Source organism: Mangifera indica, chromosome 20 (genome assembly GCF_011075055.1).
Source record: "Mangifera indica cultivar Alphonso chromosome 20, CATAS_Mindica_2.1, whole genome shotgun sequence".
In the NCBI taxonomy this organism is placed as follows: Eukaryota; Viridiplantae; Streptophyta; class Magnoliopsida; order Sapindales; family Anacardiaceae; genus Mangifera; species Mangifera indica.
The window spans coordinates 12,052,585-12,077,059 of NC_058156.1; the positions used below are offsets into that span (position 1 = coordinate 12,052,585).

At 31.4% G+C, this 24,475-nt stretch overlaps 3 protein-coding genes across 3 annotated transcripts; all 3 read left to right on the forward strand.

Annotated features, from left to right (window-relative positions):
- Positions 1-1,563: 1,563 nt before the first annotated feature.
- Positions 1,564-8,884, forward strand: LOC123204637 (outer envelope protein 64, chloroplastic). The gene is made up of 13 exons (XM_044621408.1): positions 1,564-1,893; positions 1,980-2,132; positions 2,463-2,587; positions 3,079-3,204; positions 3,838-4,020; positions 4,150-4,288; positions 5,019-5,187; positions 5,541-5,675; positions 5,820-6,020; positions 6,765-6,892; positions 6,976-7,027; positions 7,752-7,821; positions 8,493-8,884. The coding sequence occupies exons 1-13, from the start codon at positions 1,691-1,693 to the stop codon at positions 8,573-8,575; spliced, it is 1,767 nt and encodes a 588-aa protein (XP_044477343.1). The 5' UTR covers positions 1,564-1,690; the 3' UTR covers positions 8,576-8,884.
- Positions 8,885-11,409: 2,525 nt separating this feature from the next.
- On the forward strand, positions 11,410-13,789 carry LOC123204903 (protein C2-DOMAIN ABA-RELATED 4). Its single transcript, XM_044621706.1, has 3 exons — positions 11,410-11,924; positions 12,514-12,609; positions 13,275-13,789. Exons 1-3 carry the CDS (start codon positions 11,772-11,774, stop codon positions 13,563-13,565), a joined length of 540 nt encoding a protein of 179 aa, XP_044477641.1. The 5' UTR covers positions 11,410-11,771; the 3' UTR covers positions 13,566-13,789.
- Positions 13,790-20,109: 6,320 nt separating this feature from the next.
- Positions 20,110-24,396, forward strand: LOC123203913 (probable auxin efflux carrier component 1c). Its single transcript, XM_044620397.1, has 6 exons — positions 20,110-21,672; positions 21,737-21,980; positions 22,072-22,157; positions 22,508-22,665; positions 23,495-23,571; positions 24,133-24,396. Exons 1-6 carry the CDS (start codon positions 20,472-20,474, stop codon positions 24,197-24,199), a joined length of 1,833 nt encoding a protein of 610 aa, XP_044476332.1. The 5' UTR covers positions 20,110-20,471; the 3' UTR covers positions 24,200-24,396.
- The last annotated feature ends 79 nt before the right edge of the window (positions 24,397-24,475 follow it).

Below are 24,475 nucleotides of genomic sequence, written 5' to 3' on the forward strand. Positions count from 1 at the left end.
TGACAAATTAGGAGGGTATTATTGTATTTTCATATAGCTAATTAACATTTTTTGAGGATAGTTATAGGTTTCTTACAAAATTTTTTCGGGAAGTCTTTGCATGTTACTCCTAGGTGATGTTTACTTCTCGAAATGGATTCCTCTGTTTACTTTTTAAGAATTAAGTAAAGAATTGGATTCCTGTGGATAAACAATTACGCAAAATTATAGTCGAAGGATCCCACTGAAAACCAAAAAGGAAATTCAATAAAATTACCTTTTTACCCTATTTTGAATTTTAATTTATTTTTAAAAAGTTTGTTTTAATGTTTGTTTATAATTTAGTGATTACTAAAATAGGATTTTGTAAATGTTGATATTAGTTGACCATCGTTGACTGGTGTTAATCTGATGTTGACCAGTAGTTGATCAATATGGTATTAAATTTTTAATTACTTTAGATATAATCTTTTGTTATTTATATGATTAATATTTTAGCATGTAAATGGTGTATCATCGTACGATTAAATGTTATTTTTTTATTTATTTAAAGTTATTTAATTATATGATGTGATATTATTTAAAAGTGTGTATGTATAGTGTGTGTGTATATATATATATATATATATATATATATATATATATATATATATATATATATATATAAAGAGAGAGAGAGAGATGGAATAGGAACTTGAGTTTATTGATGGGGTTGTATTTATTTGGGTTGAGTTTAAATAAGGTTTAATTTGTGATCTATTTGAGTTTAAAGACTAAATTTAAGAGCAATGAATTGTGTCTCAAACTTGATTTGAAAACAAATAAATTTTAAATTTGATCGGAGTCATTTTAAATTCAAATACTTAAATTAATTTGAATTTAACTCATTTATGAAAACAAACGAAATATTTGACTTCTACAATTTGAGATCACAAACACCTATTATAAATATAAAGTTTGTGTACATAAAAATGTTTTACCAGAGATTTTCTTTGCAAATGTAAAAAGATTTGAAAATTTGATAGTATTATCAATTGTTTATGGAAAGTATGATATATCTTTTAAAAAATAGTTATAAAATAGTAACATATTCTATTTATCAAATCATTATCTTAGCAAATATTATACACCCTTTATAATTCTAATATTTTTCAGATACATCATATTATATTATATCATTACTTCTTTAAAATATGTATTAATTTGTTACTTCTTTAGAATATGATATACCAATTTTATTGTACCGATTTTCTATATTTAAGATATTTATCATTTTTTATATATTTAAACATATTATACCATATATTTCATTTATCTTGAGATACTAATAGCTATCTTTCAAAACGATAAATAGCTAAAGGGAACTCCCAACTTTATAAATGAGGATTCTAAACAAATAATAAAACTTGTTTCACATTTCTGAACTGAAAAAAACTATTTCGACTGGTTATTAAATTGTCAATATATACATGGGCAAAATAAAATAATTTTTAGAAAAGGGGTGCTATTGTAATAACGAATGGTATAAGGACCTTAGGTAGGAGTATCCATGCAATAAAATTCAGAACTTCCGTCCTCAAGAAAAAATTATCCCTTTTAGGTTTCGGTAACCGTCTTGTTACTGAACCAAAACCCATAATCAGCTCAAAACCTCGCCCTATCCAAAACTCTCTTTTCTTCATCGGCGATTCGTCGTCGTTTCAGTTCAACCATGGCTTCTCACGCCGCTAATCTCTGGGTCTTACTTGGCCTCGGACTCGCTGGAATCCTCCTCGTCACGAAAAAGTTCAAGAAGAACGTTAAAGAAGACTTCGGAGCCTTTATTGAGAAGCTTCAGCTTCTCCCTCCGCCTCAGCCTGCTCCTCCCAAGGCTCCTCATCCTCTCACTTCTCTCACCTTTGCTGTCTCCGACGTGTATGCTAACTCGCTCGCTGACTTGTGAAATGATTATAAAATTATTTTTTTCTTTTGGATTTTATTAATTTGTGTTTGTTTAATAGATTTGATATTGAGGGTTATGTGACTGGTTTCGGGCATCCAGAGTGGGCGAGTTCAAGCAGCGCAGCTTCTAGAACAGCGACAGCTATTTCGACTCTCGTGGAAGGAGGTGCCACTTGCGTTGGGAAAACTGTGGTGGATGAACTTGCTTATAGGTTTTTAATTTTTGTTCATTCATTTAATATTTGAGTGAGAAATTTATTTTCAGTGCTCATGGGAAATTGCCAAATATAGTATTGAAGTACTATAAGTCTTTATGAAAAAAATTAGAGAAGGAAGATTACTTAGTTGGGCGAACATATAAGCCATTAGAAGAGACAATTATAGGTTAATATAAGTTATTATTTACTGACTTATCATGCTTTTGATGGGGTGAATTTTAGATTTGTTAATATTCTGTTCTTATTTGATTGTATGTGTTAAGTTTTTGTTTTGTTTTGATTTACTGCCAATTATGGATTGTTTTGAGGGTGCTTCACTTTCAGTATCAATGGAGTGAACAAGCATTACGGTACACCAACTAATCCTGCAGCCAATTCTCGAGTACCTGGTGGATCATGTAGTGGGGCTGCTGTGGCTGTGGCAGCTAATCTTGTTGACTTCTCATTAGGTGAGTTTGTCTTTTTACATCACTTAATAGCTTATTTCTCTCTTACTTTCCCCAGCTTGTACATGATTGATTTTGAGGACAGCATGGATTGAATTACTGTGGTTAAGAATGTGTTGTTTGTCAGTAAATTTCTCAGTGATAAAATATTCCATTTCCTCCCTTTTTTTTTGGGAATATGCAACCATATAGGCTCCTATTAATAATATATATTCTGTATCAATAAGCTGTGTTGGTGTTAATTGTTCTATTTTTTATTTTTCATAAAGGGATAAATTTAGATATATTATCATGCTAATTATGAAAAGTTTAATTTTGTTTGTGTGTTCATATCACATTGCTAGTGCTATATGCTCTATTATGTAATGTCAGAATGTGCTTTATGTTTCAGTGTTGCCGTTTTTCTATCTTTTTATATATTGTTTATTCTTAATATTTATATTAGACAAGTGTGTTAAATTTAGGACAGTGATTCCCTTTTACACTTATGGCAGGTATTGACACCGTTGGTGGTGTAAGAATTCCTGCATCATTTTGTGGAATTATAGGGTTTCGGTCCTCTCACGGGGCTGTTTCTCTCATGGGGACTTTGCCTATATCAACAAGCCTTGACACCATTGGTATGTATCGGAATGATATAACCATTTGCAACTTTATTCCCAAAGGACTTCTCATCGTCATTTTTTTGTTTTTGTATGAGATAATAGGTTCAGTTTTCCTATTTTGTTACCAGTTAAAAATCTACTTTCCAGATTACTAACTCTCCCTAATGTTGAAAAACATGACTTTGCAATCTTCAATATGAGAAAGTTTGACTGAAATTTTGTCTTTTAGTGTTTGTTAGTACTAGCTAATTATATAGCTTTTTTCTTAAAATGTGAACCACATTTATTGACATTGATTAACAATAATTTAACATGATCAAACACAAAAAGACAAGATTTTAGTCAAATTTTCTCATATTGAAGATTAGAAAATTTTATCATATAAGTTTTCTAACTACTAAGCACCAATGATAAGTTATTGAAGAACCTTGAAATTCAAGTGTTGGGTGACAATTTAAGTAAAATATTTTTACCTGTATTGTGCTATGTTACTCAATTGATGCCTTCCTGATCATTATTCTCTACTCAGAATGGTTCTGGAATTAAATAAGCTTCAAAGCTTTATGTGTCATTTTTGTACCATGTGGAGTTGCTGTGTGCATGGTATAATTGTATCCAGTGCCCTTATTAAAATTGTATCATGTGCAGGATGGTTTGCTAGGGATCCTAATGTTCTACGCCGTGTTGGCCATGTGCTGCTGCAGCTTCCTTTTGGAATTCAACGTAATCCTCAGCAAATTATAATAGCTGATGATTGCTTTGAACTGCCGAAATTTCCTGTGGACAGGATTGTTCAGGTGGTAATCAAGTCAACTGAGAAGCTTTATGGGAGTAAGTTTTTCTGCTTTATTCCTCTTGCAGAAATTCTTTTGCTGAAAATTCATTTAGCTTCTCTCTATTCAATTTTTACTTTTTCTGCTTTGATATATGTCTGAATAATATTTTATTAATTTTCTTCAGGACAACTGTTGAAACATGAAAATCTTGGGCACTATTTTTCTTCTAGAATTCCTAGTTTAAAATTGTTTCATAAAACAAATGGTGAAGTTAAAACTTCTTCAATACGGGTGCTTGCAAACATTATGCGGTTTATTCAAAGGTGAGTTTTCTTCTTTTGTGATATAAATGTTGCAAGAATCTGCTAGAGTTCTCCTTCTATAGCATTATTGCTTTGTGGTGCATGATAGTGTGTGCATAATACTGCTTTTGCTCATATGATTTTGAAAAAGTGGAATCTAGTGGTGCGACCTTCACATTTGCCAACGCCTGTGTTGACTTGATTATGAAATTTTTTAAATTTGTTTACACTACCTGTTGGTTTGATTAACTTGTGCAGTGGATATGTCTTTTGTTCCTCACATGGATTCATATTCTCTTACTGTCCATCTATGTGCAAATATAAATTTATATGTGTTCCTACTGGATTTTATTCCATTGCATCTTGTTCTAGCTAAAATCCGTAGCCCTTCTAATGGTATAGTGGTGAAAGGGTTGAGATGTTTAATCACATCATTTTTTGGTTGGCTGGAATATTTGGTCTTCTCCACAACTAGTTTTAACTGGATTTGTGTCTAGTGGAGTGGCTGATTAAATCTTTTTCTGTTCCCTGATTCATTTGTTGCAAGTCAAAAAATGCTAATGTCAGGTCACTCGAGTGATCAAGTTTTGTTGTCCTTCTCATAACCAAAAATTTGTGTCATTCTCCTACCTAGGACAGCATGTGTTACAATTTCATATGTGCTTCAATAAGTATTATGGATAGATTAATTGCTTTGTTCTCTTCACTAGGAAATGGTTAACTCAGGGTTGTCCCTCTTTTTTAAATGCAGATATGAGTTCAAATATAATCATGAGGAATGGATTAACTCAGTGAAGCCAACTCTAGATCCTGGTATCTCAGCACAAATTTATGAAAATCTGGAAACATCAGACACAGATATAGAAAACTGTAAATCTGTTAGGAATGAAATGCGTTTGGCTATTAATTCTCTTTTGAAGGTATTGCTTTTGGCTAAATTTTGTATACATTATTATTATTATTATTTTGGTTTAAGATCAATGTCAAATTTATTATATTAATTTTGCTTTTGGTGCTGAATACCTCATGTTTTCCGAATTTACCTCATATTTCTGGGATTGATTGGCTTTGTACTCGAGAAAACTGATTGCTTTTATCATCTTGTTCCATTTGTAAATACAACTATAAGACAATAACAGGTCTTTAAGGGTTGGAGGTAATGCTAAGTCTTTTGTGTTGATGGCATAGAAAAGAGGAAATGAGGTCTTTTGTGCTGTTTTGGTTTCTCTATCTAATGCCACTACTTTACTTGTTGTATATGGTATTTGTTTAGGATGATGGAGTACTTGTGATCCCTACTACGGCTTATCCTCCTCCAAAACTTGGAGGGAAGGAGTTACTATCAGAGGATTATCAGAACTCTGCATTTAGTCTACTGAGTATTGCGAGTATATCAGGTTGCTGTCAGGTGAAATATTCTCTCTATTGACTGACGTACATTGTTCATTGGCTTGGATGGAACAAAATCAAACTGCATGGTCAGTTTAGATTTTGCATATATTCTGATAGAAGTGATGCAATTTAATTTAACTGTTTTTTCTTGCTTTTTCAGGTCACTGTACCACTTGGATATCATGAAAACTGTCCTATTTCTGTTTCTTTTGTGGCCAAGCATGGAGGTGATCGCTTTTTGCTGGATACCCTGCAGAATATGTACAAGTCTCTACAAGAGCAAGTTGATGTAATTGCTACTTCCAAATCGTCAAGTAATGCTGTCAGCAAGGAAGAATCTGCAGAGACTGCTAAAGAAATGGTAGATTCAAATTTTTATTTTTACTTTGTTTTCATTTTTGTGTTTGCAAAACTTTTCAGCACTTTGGAGTAAATATAAAGTATACAGTTGTTGCAAATATGACCACAGTGAGATGTATTGTTTACCGTGTGACTTGGCTTTGAATTTTCTGTTTGAATACTCTTTTTGCCATGCAAGAAGTTGGCTTTTTCCTCCTTTAAAGCTCTTGTTTTTTTCTTTGAATAGTCTCGTTACAAGTTGGTGATTATTTTCTCTTTTGACAGTTCTCAATGGTAATATATTTTATAGTTATCCGTGCTTTTTATATGCATTATAGTTGCTTAAGAATTTTTTGTGTTTTTTATATTCATGGTGAAAGCTGTTTGAGGGGGAAGACCAAGAGGCTTCAGTCTTGCCTTCCACCTGATCAGAAGTGACTATCAATATAGTAAATAGAGGGGCATAGCTTGGTCTTTTCAATCCTAACATATGTGATTTTTGTCTAGATGTTACGTAAGTGAAATGTGTAGAATTAGCTGGTGGATTCCTTTAGTTATATTAGGGATAGAAGCCCTCTGAAGTCGTTTAACTACAAACATTTTTTTTAGTCATCTTCTGGGTTTTGTGCATTCTCTTTTTCTTTATTCACATACATTGTCCTGAATTTATGCTGTTACATTGCTAAATTTTTTGTTAGTAAATTGACTAAGCAAGATCATATTTACTGCACAAATCATTCTCATTTGTTCTCTAAATTTGATTTAGGGCAACCAAGCTTATAAAGAAAAACAATGGCAGAAGGCTATTGGCTTTTATACAGAAGCTATAAAACTCAGTGGAAATAATGCAACGTATTACAGCAACAGAGCTGCAGCATATCTTGAGTTGGGGAGGTATTGTTATATTATTGGTAATTAATTCCCTAAATTTTTTATATTGCAATACGTGCTTCTTAAATTTCTTTCTTTTGATCCAGCTTCCTTCAAGCTGAAGCAGATTGTACAAAGGCTATAAACCTTGACAAAAAGGTGACTTCTCTCATAAAGCAAATTGTTAAAAAAATTTAATTTGTCAGTTTTACTTTTCCAGGCTAGTTGCTGGTCTTCAGGTCTTGGACTGTATGATTGCAACAGTGTTTATCATTATTAATGCTATGTTAAAGTTAGAAGCTGGTTGTCTTAAAAGACATGTTAGTGGTTTTTCCTAATATTGTTTACTACAATGAGAATGAGACCATAAAAATTGAACTCTCTTTTACAGCATATCATGTATGCAGTTTCACAGTTCTAGTGACATTTTACTACTATTATAATTTAGGGAATCTATGCTTTTTATTTGACTGCCTTTTATGGTATTGTTCTGATTGGTCAAGATTCACTAGTAAAATATTTGAATTTTTGTATAAGCTTTTTACAGTTGTGCTCTTGACACTCTAAGAATATCTAGACATCTGCTCATGTAAATTACTTTAATAGCTCTGACATGAAGTAATTATTTTAGTGGTTAAATGATAATTAAGAACCTTTAAGATGTTTTTTCTTGAGTTAAATTCATGGGAAAATAGTACCATTGCTTAGAGCTAGCTGTGCTCGCATAATAGCTGACATGATGCTTGACTTCACTTCAGATTTTCAATCTGCTGAGCATTTGAGACATATAGGTCTTATTTTGATAGTGCAGTAAATATTTGTGCTGTATCAAGATCTATATATCACGAGAATAATATCGTTTTTTTTTCTGTCCATTTGTCAGAATGTGAAAGCTTATCTGCGAAGAGGCACGGCGAGGGAGATGCTTGGCTATTATAAGGAGGCAATTGAAGGTGAGTTATTATTTTCATCTTGTAGGATTTTTACGTGGAACTTGTACTTTGTAAACAGTAGCTTAGAAGCAAAGAGCAACATAATATTATGAATTTAATAAAGTGGCCTCCTCCTAGACAATATTTATCAAACATCACTCATGAGATTGTGAAAATTGTAGTAAACCAAGCTTGTATGGGTATGTTAAATTAGGTCTCTGTCAGTGGTAAAGATAGATTTGAGTTGAACCAAACTCGAGCTAGTTGAAGCAAACTTCTCTCAAACTAAGATTGAGTTTGGTCATAGTATTGGGTCGAGCTCAAGCTCAACTTGCATCAAAACGACATTGTTTTGGCTGTTTTGAATCAAGTTCGCAGGCAAACCAAATACCCATGGACTTGAGCTTGATGTCGCACCCCTAGGCTCACCCAAGCTTGCATAAGAGCAGCTCATTTGAGCTTCATTGAGCTGCACTAGTGATTGAGCTTGAGCCAACTTGGCTCAAATCCAGCCCTAATGAGAGGGTGAGCTAATCATCTTCCTTTTCCTGTAATTGCAATTCCTATAAAACTGTGTTTATCCGAGAGTTCTCAACTACAATAATTTGCCTAGACTGTTACAACCCATTTCTTAATCCGGCACCACTCTTTTATCAACTGATGACATTACTTTCTGCAATCATTTTCTGCAGATTTCCAATATGCACTGGTGTTGGAGCCGACCAATAAAAGAGCGTCCATTTCTGCTGATAGATTAAGGAAGGTATTTATGTAGAAATTGGAAGATTAATAGAACATCTTGGGAGGTCGGCATCACAGAAACGATTCTCATTCTCCAAAGTCGATCATTCTTTGTCTTGGAAGTACTGGTAAGACATTAAACCACCATACATCTCAATTAGATCCACAGAAGAGTACTCTTTGCATTGTTTTTTGTTACAGGATAGAACAATCTATTCCTTGAGATTGATGCTTGCTATAACAATTTGTAAGTATAGTCCAAATTTTGTTTCGGCATATTCTTGCTTTGGATAATATTGGCATTTTGTTTGTAATTTAATCTTCAGAAAATCATTAGATGATAGTTTATGCTTTTGATTTTTTCTACATTATTCACAGGTCAAGTTTGATAATCCATATACAAAAAGCTTATTTAGCCTTTGTGAATTTAGGGTTGGTTTTGATTTAGGCTGAGTTTGAACAAATCCTAAGAGATTGATTAATTGCTGTTAGAAATTTTAATTTTGGATTAAATTTGAGCTGGTTCAAATTTAAATATTTGAATTAGTTTAAGCGCAGTTCATTTGTAAGAATGAGTTGATGTCTTGATTTAAATTTGATTTGTTCGATGAGTTCGAATTTGTGTTTGAACAGCTTGGATTATATGGAACAAATCATAAGGTCACTTAAATTTAGATATCTATATATATGAAACAAATCATAACAATTCATTGCAAGATTCAGACTTGATTCTAATGTGCGTGATAAAATATTGTATTATGATTCTGATATGAAAGAAAGTGATTCTTTAATACATTGAAAAACTATCATGCAAGAAATAAAATGGTTAACATTATTAATTTTTAAAAAGGCCAAAGGACTTATTTCAATTTGAAATATGTTGTTTTTTAAAGTATTTTTATTTAACTTAAAAAATTCTAAATATCAAATTAAGTTTATTAGTTTTAAGGGTAAAATTATTATTTTATTTTTAATATTAAAAATTTATCTTAATTTTCTTTTCTCCTCTTTTTAAATTTTAAAATTAAAAATATTTTTTTTGAACAAAATTTTAAAAAATAATTTTTTTTTAGAGTTTAGTTTTCAATTTTTAATATCAAATCAGGGGTCACTATCATTGGCGATGAAGAGTCTTCGATGTATTATCATGTTCTGGCAATTTCACTCCCTTCTTTTAGAACTTCAATCAACGAAGATCTTATTTGGGAAGATGAAAAGTTTTGTCTTTTAGATAAAGTGTTTCGTCTTTTTAGGTAAGATCTTTATTAGTTGGAGTTTCAGAGGAGGGTAGAGAGACAATCGGAGTATGATGATGAGTATAATATTTTTTGTTGTTAGCGATGACGTCGAAAATTGAAAATTAAACTATACGGGAGGAAATATTTTTTTTTAAAACTTGGTGTAGGAGAAAAAATTTTTAATTTTAAGGTTTATAGGGGGGAAAAGATAATAAATTTTAAGAAGTTAGAAGTTCGTTAACTTTAATAATTTATAAGTGGATATTTGAGATTTTTAAAATTAAGAAAATAAACAAAACTTTGGTAAACAACCTACTTTGGTATAAAATAAGTCTTTTGACCTTTTGAAAAATGAAATATTGTGGTTAGAATACACGCATCAATCAATAAAATGTCACATAGAGATTGTACGATCACTATAAAAGGGTGTGACATGTCACATGGTATAACTTCCATCTACAATTACCACCACAAAAAAAAAAAAAAATCAAAATAATATTATATGACTCCTAATCTTTTAGGGATAGGGTCCATGGTGGTAGGAATTATAATTTTATTTTTAAGGATATAATTGTTTTATTTTTAATTAAAATAATAAATAATATTAAAAATATTTTAAAAAAGTACTGATGATAACATAGCAACTTAAAAAATAATAAAATTAATGTTAGAGATATGTTTTGAAAATTTTAGTTACATCTTTAGCATATTATCACTTTTCTAAAAAAGAATTTTATTGCATATATTAAATCAATGGTTGTAATTTGTTGTTAAATTGAGTGATTGTTGTTATCTCTTTGATTCCATTTTTATTTATTTTATTTTTGTTGGTTAGCAAAGAGAAGTACATATTTGGGAGTAACATTTTGTTTTTGCTCACTCAAAAAAAAAAAACACTAAATGACTATTTTCCGTTCAAGGTTCAGGAAAATCATTATCTTTATCTCTTAAATTTTTAAACGACAAATTTTTATTTATAACCTATTTTGATTGAAAGAAAAAAGATTCTGATACAGTGTTCAAAAAGGTAAATTACCATAATTATTATTAATTATTTTACTTTTATCAAATTATTATATTATCTTTGTTGTAACTTGACTGACAACAAAATTGTAATGTAAATGTAATTCAATGATTGCCTTGAATTGCGCCTGGACAAATACAATCTTATCAAATCACACTTGTCTCTTTTAATTTTATGCTTTTTTCATAGTTCAACTTGACAATTTGTACTAGCTTTTCTTTTTCTTCTTCTTTTTCTTTTTCATTTTTAAATTTTAGAAAGAGAAATAACGTTTAAACTCTTAGTTTTTCTTTTCTAGTAGAGTTGTTGTGTTTTGGGTGAGTGTTTGCAAATTATAAATTCGGTGGGCGGAAAATGTGATTTCCCAAAACTTTGGGTGCCAAATTTATTTAAAAAGAAGAAGAAGAAGAAGAAGAATCTATAAATAGTAAATAAATAAATAAATAGAAAAGCGTCACGTTGCGTTGCTCCTGTTAGGCTTCTTTATTCAACCAACCACCACAAATTTTCCTCAGAAAAAAACCACTCCAATTATTAACCGGTTCTTCCGGTCACACTTTCTGAACATTTATTTATTTATTTATTTATTCCTTCCTAATTTCTCATTATTTATTAATTTATTCTCTCAAAAATATGTTCATAAAACTCCCCATCGGTTTCCTCCTCAACGAATCCAAAACTTATAATAATAAGAATTTTTAAAAATTAAATAAATAAATATCAGCGTACGTGTCACCGGACACCGGAATTGTCTGTCACCTGAAAGGACGGTTTGGATCAGTCTGTTATTTGAAACGGGGTTTAGTTTTTAAAACGCTGGAATTGAAGGGGAAGAGGAGGAAACGCCAAGCCATAAGAAAGGAAGAAGGAGGAGGAGGAGAAGAGAAGTACATCAAGGGCATTTTGGTATTTTTAATTTTTGTTTCAGAATATCAGAAAGCATTAGTAGAAGAAGAAGACTGTGATTGATGGTGGATTCACACCACGGAAACTCAGGAACCACTTCTCTAATGGAGAGTCTGATGGGACTTCTCCGGATCCGTATCAAACGAGGCATCAATCTAGCGGTTCGTGATGTTCGTAGTAGCGATCCTTATGTTGTTGTCAAGATGGGCAGACAGGTTTTTTTTTTTTTTTTTTCTCTTTTCTTCTTTTTTCTTCAATATCGATTCAAGATAATAATATGCGAAATTTTTTATAGATTCCGAGAAGGGTTTGAAATCAATTTCATTATTTAATGGTGGGTAATGATTCAAATCAATAATTTTAAAATTTTTTGAAGTAAATGTTGTTTTCTTCTTTCATGGTGATTGCAGATGGTCTGTAAAGATTTTGATAAGTGTTGTAAATATAATTCACTTGTTCTTCAATGGTGAAACTGGTTCAAAATCTTTTTTTTTTTAAATTTTAAAAAGGTCATATATTGTTGAAAATCAAAAAATTATTTCTCTATAGTAGGTAATGATTCAGCATCGAGAATTTTAAAATTTTTTGAAGTAAATATTGTTTTCTTCTTTCATGGTGATTGCAGGAGGTCTTTAAATTTTTCGAGATAAGTGTTGTAAATATAATTCTCTTGTTCTTCAATGGTGAAACTGTTTCAAAATCATTTTTTTGATTTGAAAAGTCTTATATTGTTGAAAATCAAATTTGAAAGATCTTTGTGGAGTTTTGAAATAAGACATGTTGTGAATGTTGTATCTGCTGCAGAGACTGAAGACTCGTGTGATAAAGAAGGATGTAAATCCGGAATGGAATGAAGATCTAACTCTATCCATTACAGATCCTAATATTCCCATCAAGCTTGTAAGTCCCTTTTTTCTTCTGTTTATGAAACTGTATGGCTTTATTTTTTGTGTGGAAAAAATCTAGGCTTTGTTTATGAGATGCTTTTGTCCTAAGAGATTAATCTTATACCATTTCATTCAGAACAACCTTGCAATTTGAGGTGCTAAGCCTCGACAATGAAAGTGTCTCAAGATTTTCTGATTTCAATTTTTGCTCCTAGAATTTGTATGTAGTGCTGCATTAATCCATTTAAATTTCAGTTTGATGTACCCTTTTTCTAAAATCTCATCATGTATGGAACAGCTGGGTTATTGAGATTGTTTTAACGATAATTTTTTATAGAAGTATTTATTTATCTTGGTGATGTATGAATCTGAGCATAGAAATGGAAATGGAACCATTAAAATGGAGTATGTTTTATGGATGGTGAGTTTCTTTGAAGTGTTGGCTTCCAACCATTACTTTTTCCCTTTCCCGGTGGGGGATTTGATGGGGAAACAACAAATGGCAATCAAAGCTGAAAATCATTTGAATCGAATAGAGGTTCATGCCTTGAATGGGAATTCAAATGAGTAGGAATCTTATTCTCCTTTTTGTCTTTTTGACACTGATTTATGTCCATTCTTTGAGTTTTTCTGCTATTGGCATAAACTGATTATTATCACGTTTCTGCGAGATGTCAGACCGTGTTTGACCACGACACGTTTAGCAAAGATGACAAAATGGGAGATGCAGAGTTTGACATTAAAGAATATATAGAAGCCTTAAAGATGAATTTAAGTGGCCTCCCTAATGGCACCATAATCTCAAAAACTACACCAAGCAGACACAATTGTCTCGCCGAGGAGAGCTGCATTTTTTTTAGCGAAGGCAAAGTTGTCCAAGACATGTGTCTCAGATTGAAAAATGTGGAATGTGGTGAAGTGGAGATTCAACTACAATGGATCGACCTTCCTGGTTCAAAGGGTTTATGAAGTGGATGTATACTCCCTATCTCACTCGCTTAGTTAATGTCTCTGGTCTGCTTTAAGAGCTTCTGCCACCTGGTGCGGCGGCGTCTTGCAGTTTTCAAGTTAGGGTTATTGGTTTGGTTACTGTTATGTATTACAACCTAACCTTGAATATACTTTTATCTGCCTAATGTAATCAGGCCTGTACTGAACATATAGAATTGAACATTTTCGGTTTTGCATGCCAAGTGATTTGTGCTGTTTGCTTGAAAATCTATGAACTGTTTTTTTTTATCTTTTGCTTTTGAACATCATTTAGATTGACTTAAGGTCTAAATTCATGAGTTTATACCAAACTGTTACGAACTTTACTTTTGTTTTCCTCAAAAATTTATGTGAGATTGTTCTTAAGTATATGTTTAAGAAACTGAAATGTCCACTTTTGTTGAGTATTAATACCATATGAATTCATATTAAATTCTAATAAAATATTTTAAGTTATTTAATTAGGGAGCACGTTATGGAGGGCCTCATTAAAGGGAAAAAAAATGTTGTTTGAGGGCCTCATAACATAGGTCAACAATATTGGTCCAGAATAAAAAAAGTTAGAAGAGAAGAACAATTGTAAGAGAAAAAAAACGAATGGTCAATAAGATGAATTCTGATGCAACGATGCCAATCAACAATTGATCTTAAAATAAGTTTGAACTTGATGAATTAATCATTCTTAAATACGAGTTCAACTCATTGGAACTAAATAATGAATTAAGCCTGAGCTAGTTTGGCTCTAATTAGTCCCTCCTAATGGTGCTTTGGTATAAAAACTCAGTATCATATTCATGCAACATGAAAACAAAGATTGGGTTTTCACTATGGTCTTGTAGAACGAAAATTACTTGAGTATGACTATATCACCAAAAAGCCATATTTGATGAAATTATCAGCGAATTTCTGATGACTAGTTGGATTCGAGACAACTCTATTTGAATTTGAGTTAGTACTACCTTAGTTCGAGTTCGGTTCACTCGAGCTGTATATCGAATGAAATCCAAATCAGTTTAGTTTGAATCTAACACTTTTGGATCTAGAAAAAACGTTGAAAATTGAATTTGTTAGCTTCTCAGTCGGTAAAGCAATAGAAGGATAACTTTCCATATTTGAGAGCCATTGTAGAACTTTCAGATGTGAATACATTGATAATAATTTCCATATGATAAAAACTTTAACCAATTAATTTTGGCCTTCCCTTCCTAATTTCTAAGCACAAGTCAATATTTTGGAATTCAATGTAAAAATCTTTGCCCAAAGTGTCGCATTCTCAGCAAAAGCAAAGCCTCCTTCTTTGCCTACATTAAAGCCAACTTTTTATAATTGGTCTTTTATTTTAAGGACTATTTTTTATAATTATTGACATTTATTTAATTTTGATATCCTAAATTATATTTTTGAGTCTGTCAATGTCACCCTTTATCATTTCTTAAGAAAAATATTAATGCAAATTTCTCTTTGGTATTATTTGACACTATTAAAAAAAAAAAAACCGAAAAGAGCCGTTTAATTAGAGGATTTTTTTTTTTTCAAATTTCTTGGCACATGAAAATCAATTAATAGGAGTATATCTTATTAATACAATTATAATCAATTGAATACAAGCACAATTTACTTTACATAAATTTTATGATATAATTGAAACATTTACGGTAGCAAAAAAATTGTAACTTAGATGATAATTTCTGTTGTATAGTGGTAATTCGGATTCTGAAAGAGTTTATTCGAATTCAGGAAATATGGATTCAAGATGTAAGTTTTCAAATAAATGTGTTTAGGGTTATTAGGATGTGAACATACGACCTACGAATATACATGTGAAGTATACGTAAGTTAGAGTTATCATATAAACGCTATACTAAAATGTATGAAAAATGAGAAAACCACAAAATTATAAAAAGATCTAAGTTTAAGAGCTAAGATAGAGAAAACAAAATAATATCTTCTCCATCATGTAATTTTCTTCTAACATAGTGAATACTTCTGCATCTTCTACCTATAGTTATTCCCATATTAGGTTTTCCATGTAAATTTTATATTCTTGTTTGAAATGTTTGTGCACTTTACTGATTATTGGCTTAGGGTTTCCTAACAACATCTTATGAAATAGGATTTTGAAGAGTTCATATATATAATAATAATATGTTTACGCATTTTAAATACACAAATATATACATACTTACACGTGTCATCACATGATTGGGTGTTATTTTATCATTAATTTAAAATCACTTAATCATATGATAATACATATATATATATTTGTGTATAAAAAATGGGTATACATAGTTTTATAGATATATATATATATATATATATATATATATATATATATATATATATATATATATATAGAGAGAGAGAGAGAGAGAGAGAGAGAGAGAGAGAGAGAGAGAGAGAGAGAGAGTTTGGACCACAAATATATTTCCTAGAAGTGATGGAAAAAATAGAAAGAAATAAGCATGCGTTGAAGCTTATAATGATTTTGGAAGAGAATGAAAGCAAGCAATGGGGAACAAGAAGTTGAGAATTTTAATTAACACAAAACACCATGCTTAAATTCAATTAATATGCACGCATGGCATGGCTATAGGGTTTCTGTTTTCTAAGCCTCTAATTCTTCTTTATCTTATTCATTTATTTTGCCCAGCTGTATTATATTTTCTTTGTTTTTAATGGAATTTATTTCACTCACAAATTGGGTGCAATTACAATGTGTAACAATGGGTAAACAGTGTTAGGGTATGATTTTTTGTTTTTTGGACATTTCTGCAAGATTGGTCAAAGTCATTGCAAAGCATACCCTTGTAACTTAAAGTCAAGAGGATAAAGATACAGCCTCCTTACAGTGGTCTCGCTAACTAGATAGTGGCTTCATGTCAAGGGATCCCGTATAGGGGCTTGCGAGTGGATCTTTTAAACCAAAATTCTTGTATAAATATGTGATTATATTTTTTATAACTCTAAAATCAATAAAATATATGAACATAGCCGAACTACGCAAATTAGTTATTGTTAAGATGTTGTTTATATTGGATACAAATTCCAAAAATGGTTTTGTTGTTGAGTTTTATAATTCAAAACACTTCTTGATAGTTTAGAAACTCATATACTATATAATTAGTCGTGTATTAACATTTTTAAACGATATAAAATGTCAATATATACATTCCTAAGTGATATATTATTGCCAATACATATTTAAAATCTCTTTTATAATTTGTTGATATAAGATTTATCCAGAGTTTTTACAACTCCAAATACACGGATAAAAAACTTTATAAAATTTGAAATAACTAAAATAAGAAAGAATAAATAGTAATTCATTCAACTAATCATAACCCATGTATTTGGATGTTCATTGTTTCTATTTTTATATTGATTTTTTTTAATTCATAAGATTGAAGATAAGATTCTTCTTCTTTTTTATTATAATAGGAAGGAGGATGCATGATGATAACTTTCATAATTCAGTTAAAACAAGAAGGTAAAAAAACCTACAAACTTATCTCTATAATAATGAGGTCAAAAACAAAGAAAATTCAAAGGACAAGTAAGCTTTTGGAATTTAATTTTTTGTCTATTTGCCATCAAATAATTTTTGGAGACAGATTGGACAGAGTGTGATTTTAAAGCCATGCTTTGATGGAGAAAAAGCATATAGTAATTAATACATTGCTAAATGTTAATAGGATCCTGCCATCTATATCAAAACTTATGAACAATTTCAAACATAAAAATGTGGACAATATCAATTTGAATGATGAAAAAGCTACAAAGAATTCATTTTTTTCATCTTGATTCTTATATAAATGATTTATAATGACATGAATTGTAGATGCAGTGGTGAACAAAGTTATGCTGTCTTTTTTCCCTTTTTTTTTTTTTTTTTTTCACTTGCTCAATAATCTCTTTTGGGTAAGTTTCCAGACATGATTTTAATATGTGCTGTGCCATCAAATTTTTCCTTAGCCATATTCATGAAAGCGACACCCTTAATTATAACATCTAAGTTTATTGTAGTTTCTTGTTTAGGGGCAAAATTTTCAAATATCTGCTCACATCATCTAGTCAAAAGAAGATGAATGACATAAAAATTGACTTGAAAACTTTGGGTGGTTCTCCTACAATTGAGGTCTATGTATAATAATCCATAAAACCCTAAAAAAATTGGGGTTTTTGTTTTTGGACTAATATAAGTATAAATTTTACAAGTAATCGATTATCTTGTTTATCTTTAATCAAGAGAGGATGAATAGTATAAAAACAATTCGAAAACTAACGGTGATTATCTTACAATCAATGTTGTGTATTATAACCCACAAAAAGTCTCAAAAACTCAAATTTTATTGTTGTTTCCCAACACAGACAAGAAACAACTTGACCCTTTAAAGATGATTTTGGTTCAATAATTCAAAATGTTTCAAGTTATTGTTTTCATTGAATTGTCTCTTAATACTTGAATCCCTCCTCAAGTTGAACAAGTTGAATGTGGGTTTAGTGTCAGTTTACCAAACACATTGAATGGATTGAAGTTAGAAGATGTTGAAAGTGGCAAGTAAGATTTTGGTTAAGAATGGATGGCTGAAGGTCCATGTGAAAGGTATAATTATTCTTCTACTTGTCTTCTTCCACTCCAAATTTAGTGCCCCATATTTAAGCGCATGGAGCCATTCCCTCCTACCAAAAATTTGATATAATGAATTTTCAGCAACAATAATACTATCTTCCTTACTTGAATTTATCTTTTCGGGAATTAAGAAATTAACGTGTCATTGTTTAAGTAATTTTAAATTAAAGATTAAATTATTAAATTATATAATAATAAAATATTAATTAATATATGTTAATATCCATTTATTTATTAAGAGTATTACTCTAGCTATAGATACAATTAGATTTTTTAAAAAAAGGAAAAATAACTATTCCCCACCCAAATTTTAGTCGAATCTCAAAATTTAAACCCAGGACAGATGAAAAACCCAAACACCCACCCATGAACTAATTGTCATCCAAATTTTTAGTTAGAGATAAGAGTAAAATTATCATTTTATCTATAAACTCTAAAACTTTGAAATTTAATCATTCCCCTCAACTTTTAAAAACTAACACTTCAATCCATTTTTAAAGTTTGAAAACTTTAGATTTCACTTTTAGGGTTTGCTTCCTTCTCTAGCCACCATTATTCTAATTGATGGTTGGTGCTTTCCACCCATCTTCCAGATTTGGCTACAAAGGACGATGAAGGACAACCATCTAGATGTGATGATGAGTCTTCCCGATTTGGACAATGAAGGGTCATTCTTTATAAAAAAAGACCTTCACTACTTCTCCATCATTGGCCAGTTCTCTAAGCCACTGGAGATGAAACCTGGAAAGAGGAGAAAAGTGAATTTTTTAAAGTTTAATCATGGGAAGTAAATGTGAGTTTTCTAAACTAAGGTGGAGAAATAATATATATTTTAGTTTTAGGGTTTATGGGTAAAACGATGATTTTACCCCTGCTTCTAATTGAAAATTTGGACGACAATTAGCTCATAAATAGGTGTTTAGATTTTTTATCTGTTATAGGTATAATTTTGAATTTAGACTAGAACTTGTGTGGAAAATTATCCTTTTTCCCTTAAAAAAAAAGATATTATTGTATGTTACATACATCTCCAGAAAAACTAGAAATCGAAATCATGTGCATAAAATGAAACTAATTTACATGGTTTAGCAAATAGTGTTTATGTCAACATCTGCACTAGGTTTCTTATTAATTTTAAGGTTATAAGAAATATGCGATATAATCACATATTTATATTGGAGTTTAGGTTAGGACAATACAATTACAAATAAATATCCCTTTGACCTCAAACCAAAAACCAAACTAATGTGTATGGATATAATTGAGTGATTCTAATTCAAAATCATTCATACACATCGATTGGTATGAATTAGTTAATTAGAAAAATTACCAAGTATAATATTATTTGTGTTTTAATGTGATTGAGTGTTCAAATTCAAAACCACTCAGTTAGATTAAAACAAATTAGTTGGTAAGAATAAATTGGTAAAAAAAGTAAGATTGAGCGAATGTAACTGTTTATGTTTTCTCTCACTTCAAAACCATCGAATAACATTTTATCATGTCAAATTATATGGCTAAATTAGAAAATTTTGAATAATCATTGTTGAATTGTATGATTTTAAATTAATTATAAAATAATACTCGATCAAATAATAGTATACATTATTGATATTAATTACAAGTGTATATAACATTGCTCTTTAAGAAAAATCTTACAAAGAAAGTAGGCACAACTCATCTCCTCCAAACCAAAAACCAAAATGTTTTTTTTTTAAATAAGAAAACTCACCCAGTCCGGATTATTCTTTCAATGTTGAATCAATTACATTAAGTAGGATAAATTCTAAGTTTAATGACCGACCCACAAGACTAACCAGCACAAAATGCTTTTTTCTTTAATTTCTACCTCTTACCTCTTTATACTTTTGTTTGGCCGTTGAAGCTAGAGCCCTCCCAAGTTATGATCAAGTTATCTCTTCAAATCTAAACACTACACTGCACAAAACAAAAGGATAAAAACAAAGAAAAAAAATTTTTAAAAGCAAATTCTCTTGCTTTGAGGACTGCAAGTGCAAGCTTGCTCACAGCTCTCAAAGCTGTATTCTGCAAAAAAAAAATTCCTCTTCCTTCTGCCTTATCACCCACCAACTCCGAAATCCCATAAACACATGCACTTCAGTTTCATCTGTCTTCTTCATCATCACCTCCACCATCTTCAAAACTCCATATCTTTTCTTCATCTTCATTGTCTTTGCTTATTATTTTTGTTCAAGTTTTGAGGAGTAGTAGTTCAAGTTTCATCACCAAAGATGATTGCTGCCTTAGATTTTTACCATGTCATGACTGCAATGGTTCCCCTTTATGTGGCCATGATTCTGGCTTACGGCTCTGTGAAATGGTGGAAGATTTTCACTCCTGATCAGTGCTCAGGCATCAACCGTTTTGTTGCTCTCTTTGCTGTTCCTCTTCTTTCTTTTCATTTTATTTCCACCAATGATCCTTATGCAATGAACTTTCGGTTCATTGCTGCTGATACTCTCCAGAAAGTCATTGTTCTTGCGGTGTTGGCTATTTGGACAAACTTGAGCAAAAGGGGTAGTTTGGAATGGAGTATCACTCTCTTTTCTTTATCAACTTTGCCTAATACTCTTGTTATGGGGATTCCTTTGCTTAAAGGGATGTATGGCGATTTCTCTGGGAGTTTAATGGTGCAAATTGTTGTGCTTCAATGTATTATTTGGTACACTTTGATGCTGTTCTTGTTTGAATTTAGAGGTGCCCGGATCCTCATTTCTGAGCAATTTCCAGACACTGCTGGCTCCATTGTTTCCATTCATGTTGACTCTGATATCATGTCACTTGATGGGAGGCAACCTCTGGAAACTGAAGCTGAGATCAAAGAAGATGGGAAGCTTCATGTGACTGTGAGAAAATCTAACGCTTCAAGGTCTGATATTTTCTCTAGAAGGTCTCAAGGCCTTTCTTCAACGACTCCTCGCCCTTCAAACCTCACAAATGCTGAGATATACTCTCTTCAGTCTTCAAGAAACCCAACTCCTCGAGGCTCAAGTTTCAACCACACTGATTTTTACTCCATGATGGCTGGTGGACGCAGCTCAAATTTTGGAGCTGGTGATGTTTATGGTTTATCAGCTTCAAGAGGCCCAACTCCAAGGCCTTCAAATTATGAAGAAGATGGTGCTGCAGCCGCTGCTACAGCCACCGCCAAGTCAAGGTTCCATTACCACGCGCCTGGTGGCGGTGCAGCTCATTATCCAGCTCCAAACCCTGGAATGTTTTCCCCAACTGGGTCCAAAGCCGCTGCAAATAATGTTACTATTGCCAAGAAGCCCAATGGTCAAGCTCAACACAAAGCGGAAGAGGGTTCAAGAGATCTTCATATGTTTGTTTGGAGTTCAAGTGCCTCCCCAGTCTCTGATGTGTTTGGTGGCCATGATTATGGAGCTAATGAGCAGAAAGATGTTAGATTATCTATGTCTCCAGGAAAAGGTACTAGTTAATTCATTCAGTTTAATTCCATTTCTGATATTTAAGCAGTTTTATTTTTTGACAGTGGATGGTCACACGGAGAATCATGAAGGAGAATACAACATTGAGAGAGCTGAGTTCAGTTTTGGGAACAGAGGAATAGAGAACAACAATGAAGGAGAAAAAGTGGGAGATGGAAAGCCAAAAACTATGCCACCAGCAAGTGTAATGACAAGGCTGATTTTGATTATGGTTTGGAGGAAACTGATAAGAAATCCCAACACTTATTCAAGCTTGATAGGCCTTACATGGTCATTAATTTCTTTCAGGTACATTAAATCAGTCACTGGTTTTTGAAAACATGTTTCTGCTTTCAATTCAATCACTCACTGGTTTTGTTTTTGTTTTTGATTCTTGTAGGTGGCATGTAGAAATGCCTGCCATTATAGCAAAGTCTATTTCCATTCTGTCAGATGCAGGCTTAGGCATGGCCATGTTCAGTCTTGGTCAGTGTTAAATTCCATCAAACAAATTCTTTTTCACCTTTTCTGATTCTCTCTCCCACTTTTTCATAATTAAATGTTGTAGCAAGACAAACAAAAACACTTAGAAAGCAAAGTGAGAGTAACAGTAATGGCCATGATAATGTGTTGGGATTTCCCTCTTTCTCTCTTTCTTTCTTTATCTTTAAAATGTATAATAATAATGGCTTCTGATGGGGCAGTGGTGGAGATGATGATGATGAACATGATAAAAGAATTGAAAGAATAAACAAAAACCCACTAGAAAAAAGGGAAAAAAATTTGAGTCTGACAAGAAAAGATTTTTAGAGTAATGGGGATTTTCTATATGACAGGTTTGTTCATGGCTTTGCAACCAAGGATCATAGCATGTGGAAATTCCATTGCAGCTTTTGCAATGGCTGTGAGATTCCTTACAGGGCCAGCTGTGATGGCAGCTGCTTCCATTGCTGTTGGGTTGAGGGGCGTTCTGTTGCATGTTGCCATTGTTCAGGTCTCTCTCTCTCTCTTTCTTTCTTTTTTTTATCTCCTTGCTCTCTGTGCTGGGTGCTTCCTTCTGACACTACCAAAAATCCTACTTGAACTCATATAACCTCCAAAATCTTCACTTTTTATAAACTATTTTCCTCCTCCAAGATAACTTTTTTAATTGCTTTTTTAATGAATCATCTTCTCCCACCTCTGACTGTCACATTGATACTCATTTACACCTCCCTCATAACTTCAGTTATGATCATCCATCTATCCTCCAAAACACACCAGAGATTCTGAAAACATTGCATATTTTAGAGCAATCTTAAGGGCATCCAGTTTTCGATATTTAATTGAGTATTTAGATAATATGTTATTATTTAATTGAATGATATATGATAACATTATTTGGGTATTCAATTAAATACTTAAAACTGAATATATATTGTATATTTTATTAGACATAAGAGTAGTAGTATAATGTATATACAAATTTAACAAAACAAACTAATGTAATAATATAAGATTAGATGATATTGAAAAAAAAAAAAACAATTATATCACTTGTTAAATTAATAAAAATTTATAAGTATGAAAACGGCATGAGGTAGAACAGAAACATTGAATCTTCTTGGGGACAGTTTTAAATTGGGTAGTAAAGGATTGATGGGAATGGTGAGTAAACAAAGGATAAAACAAAGCACATGCATAGGCATAGCAGAGGCCATTATAATTAATCAATTTATTATATATTAATTAAGTTTGCTTTCATTAATAAATTGAGGTTATTGTTTGTTTTTATTGATAAAGCCATTTCTAATATGTCTTTTGATTGCAAAATCTGAAAACAGGCAGCTCTCCCACAAGGAATTGTCCCCTTTGTCTTTGCCAAGGAATACAATGTGCATCCTGATATTCTAAGCACAGCGTAAGTACTTTTTTCTAAACATTCACCATTCATTTCACTCTATCATGTTGCATGAGTAATATTATAATTACTGAATACAAACATGAATATAAATATCGATATATTATTATATTATTTTAATTTAAATTTAAAATCACTTAATAATAATATATTAGCATTTGTACTTGTGTTTCTATTTAGCAAACTTACCCCACTTGAACCATACAGTTATAACCAGCAATGACACAAATGAGATGTAATGTTGTCTTTGTTATCGAGATGGCATTACTCTATTAGACCCATAAGATTATAATTTAATAATGACCTAGATGGAAAGTAACCTTATTTATGTTATTAAGAAATTATCCCAGATGGGGAATACTATTTTTTTTTTTCTATTGTAGATATCTTTTTTATTTTTTTAATAATAATTTATGCATTAATAAAAGGTACTAATATTTATATATTATCATATAATTGAATAACACGTTAATATTTATATACATCTTTATACTTATTATTAGTGTATATAGTATTATTTTTTTTTCTTTTCCACTAACTTGAATTTAATTTGGATTGTAGGGTTATATTTGGGATGCTAATTGCATTGCCCATAACGCTTGTTTACTACATTTTGTTGGGGCTATGAAGTGGCTAAAGATGTTTGGAATACTTTTGGAAAGGCCATAGGGCTAGTAGGGCATCCACAGAGAAAGTGGAAATTGAAACGACAACATTTGGAATATTTCTCATTAAATGCCTTTTTTTTTTTTCTCTCTAGTATAATTGTAAAATCTTGTTTGTAGAATTGTAGTTGATTTATTAAAAAGTATTTTTCTAGTCCAATTATAAGTAATTATCACTTGTATTAAATTTAAAGAATTATGCCATTCAACGCACAACAAAGATTTATAGAAAGAAAAAG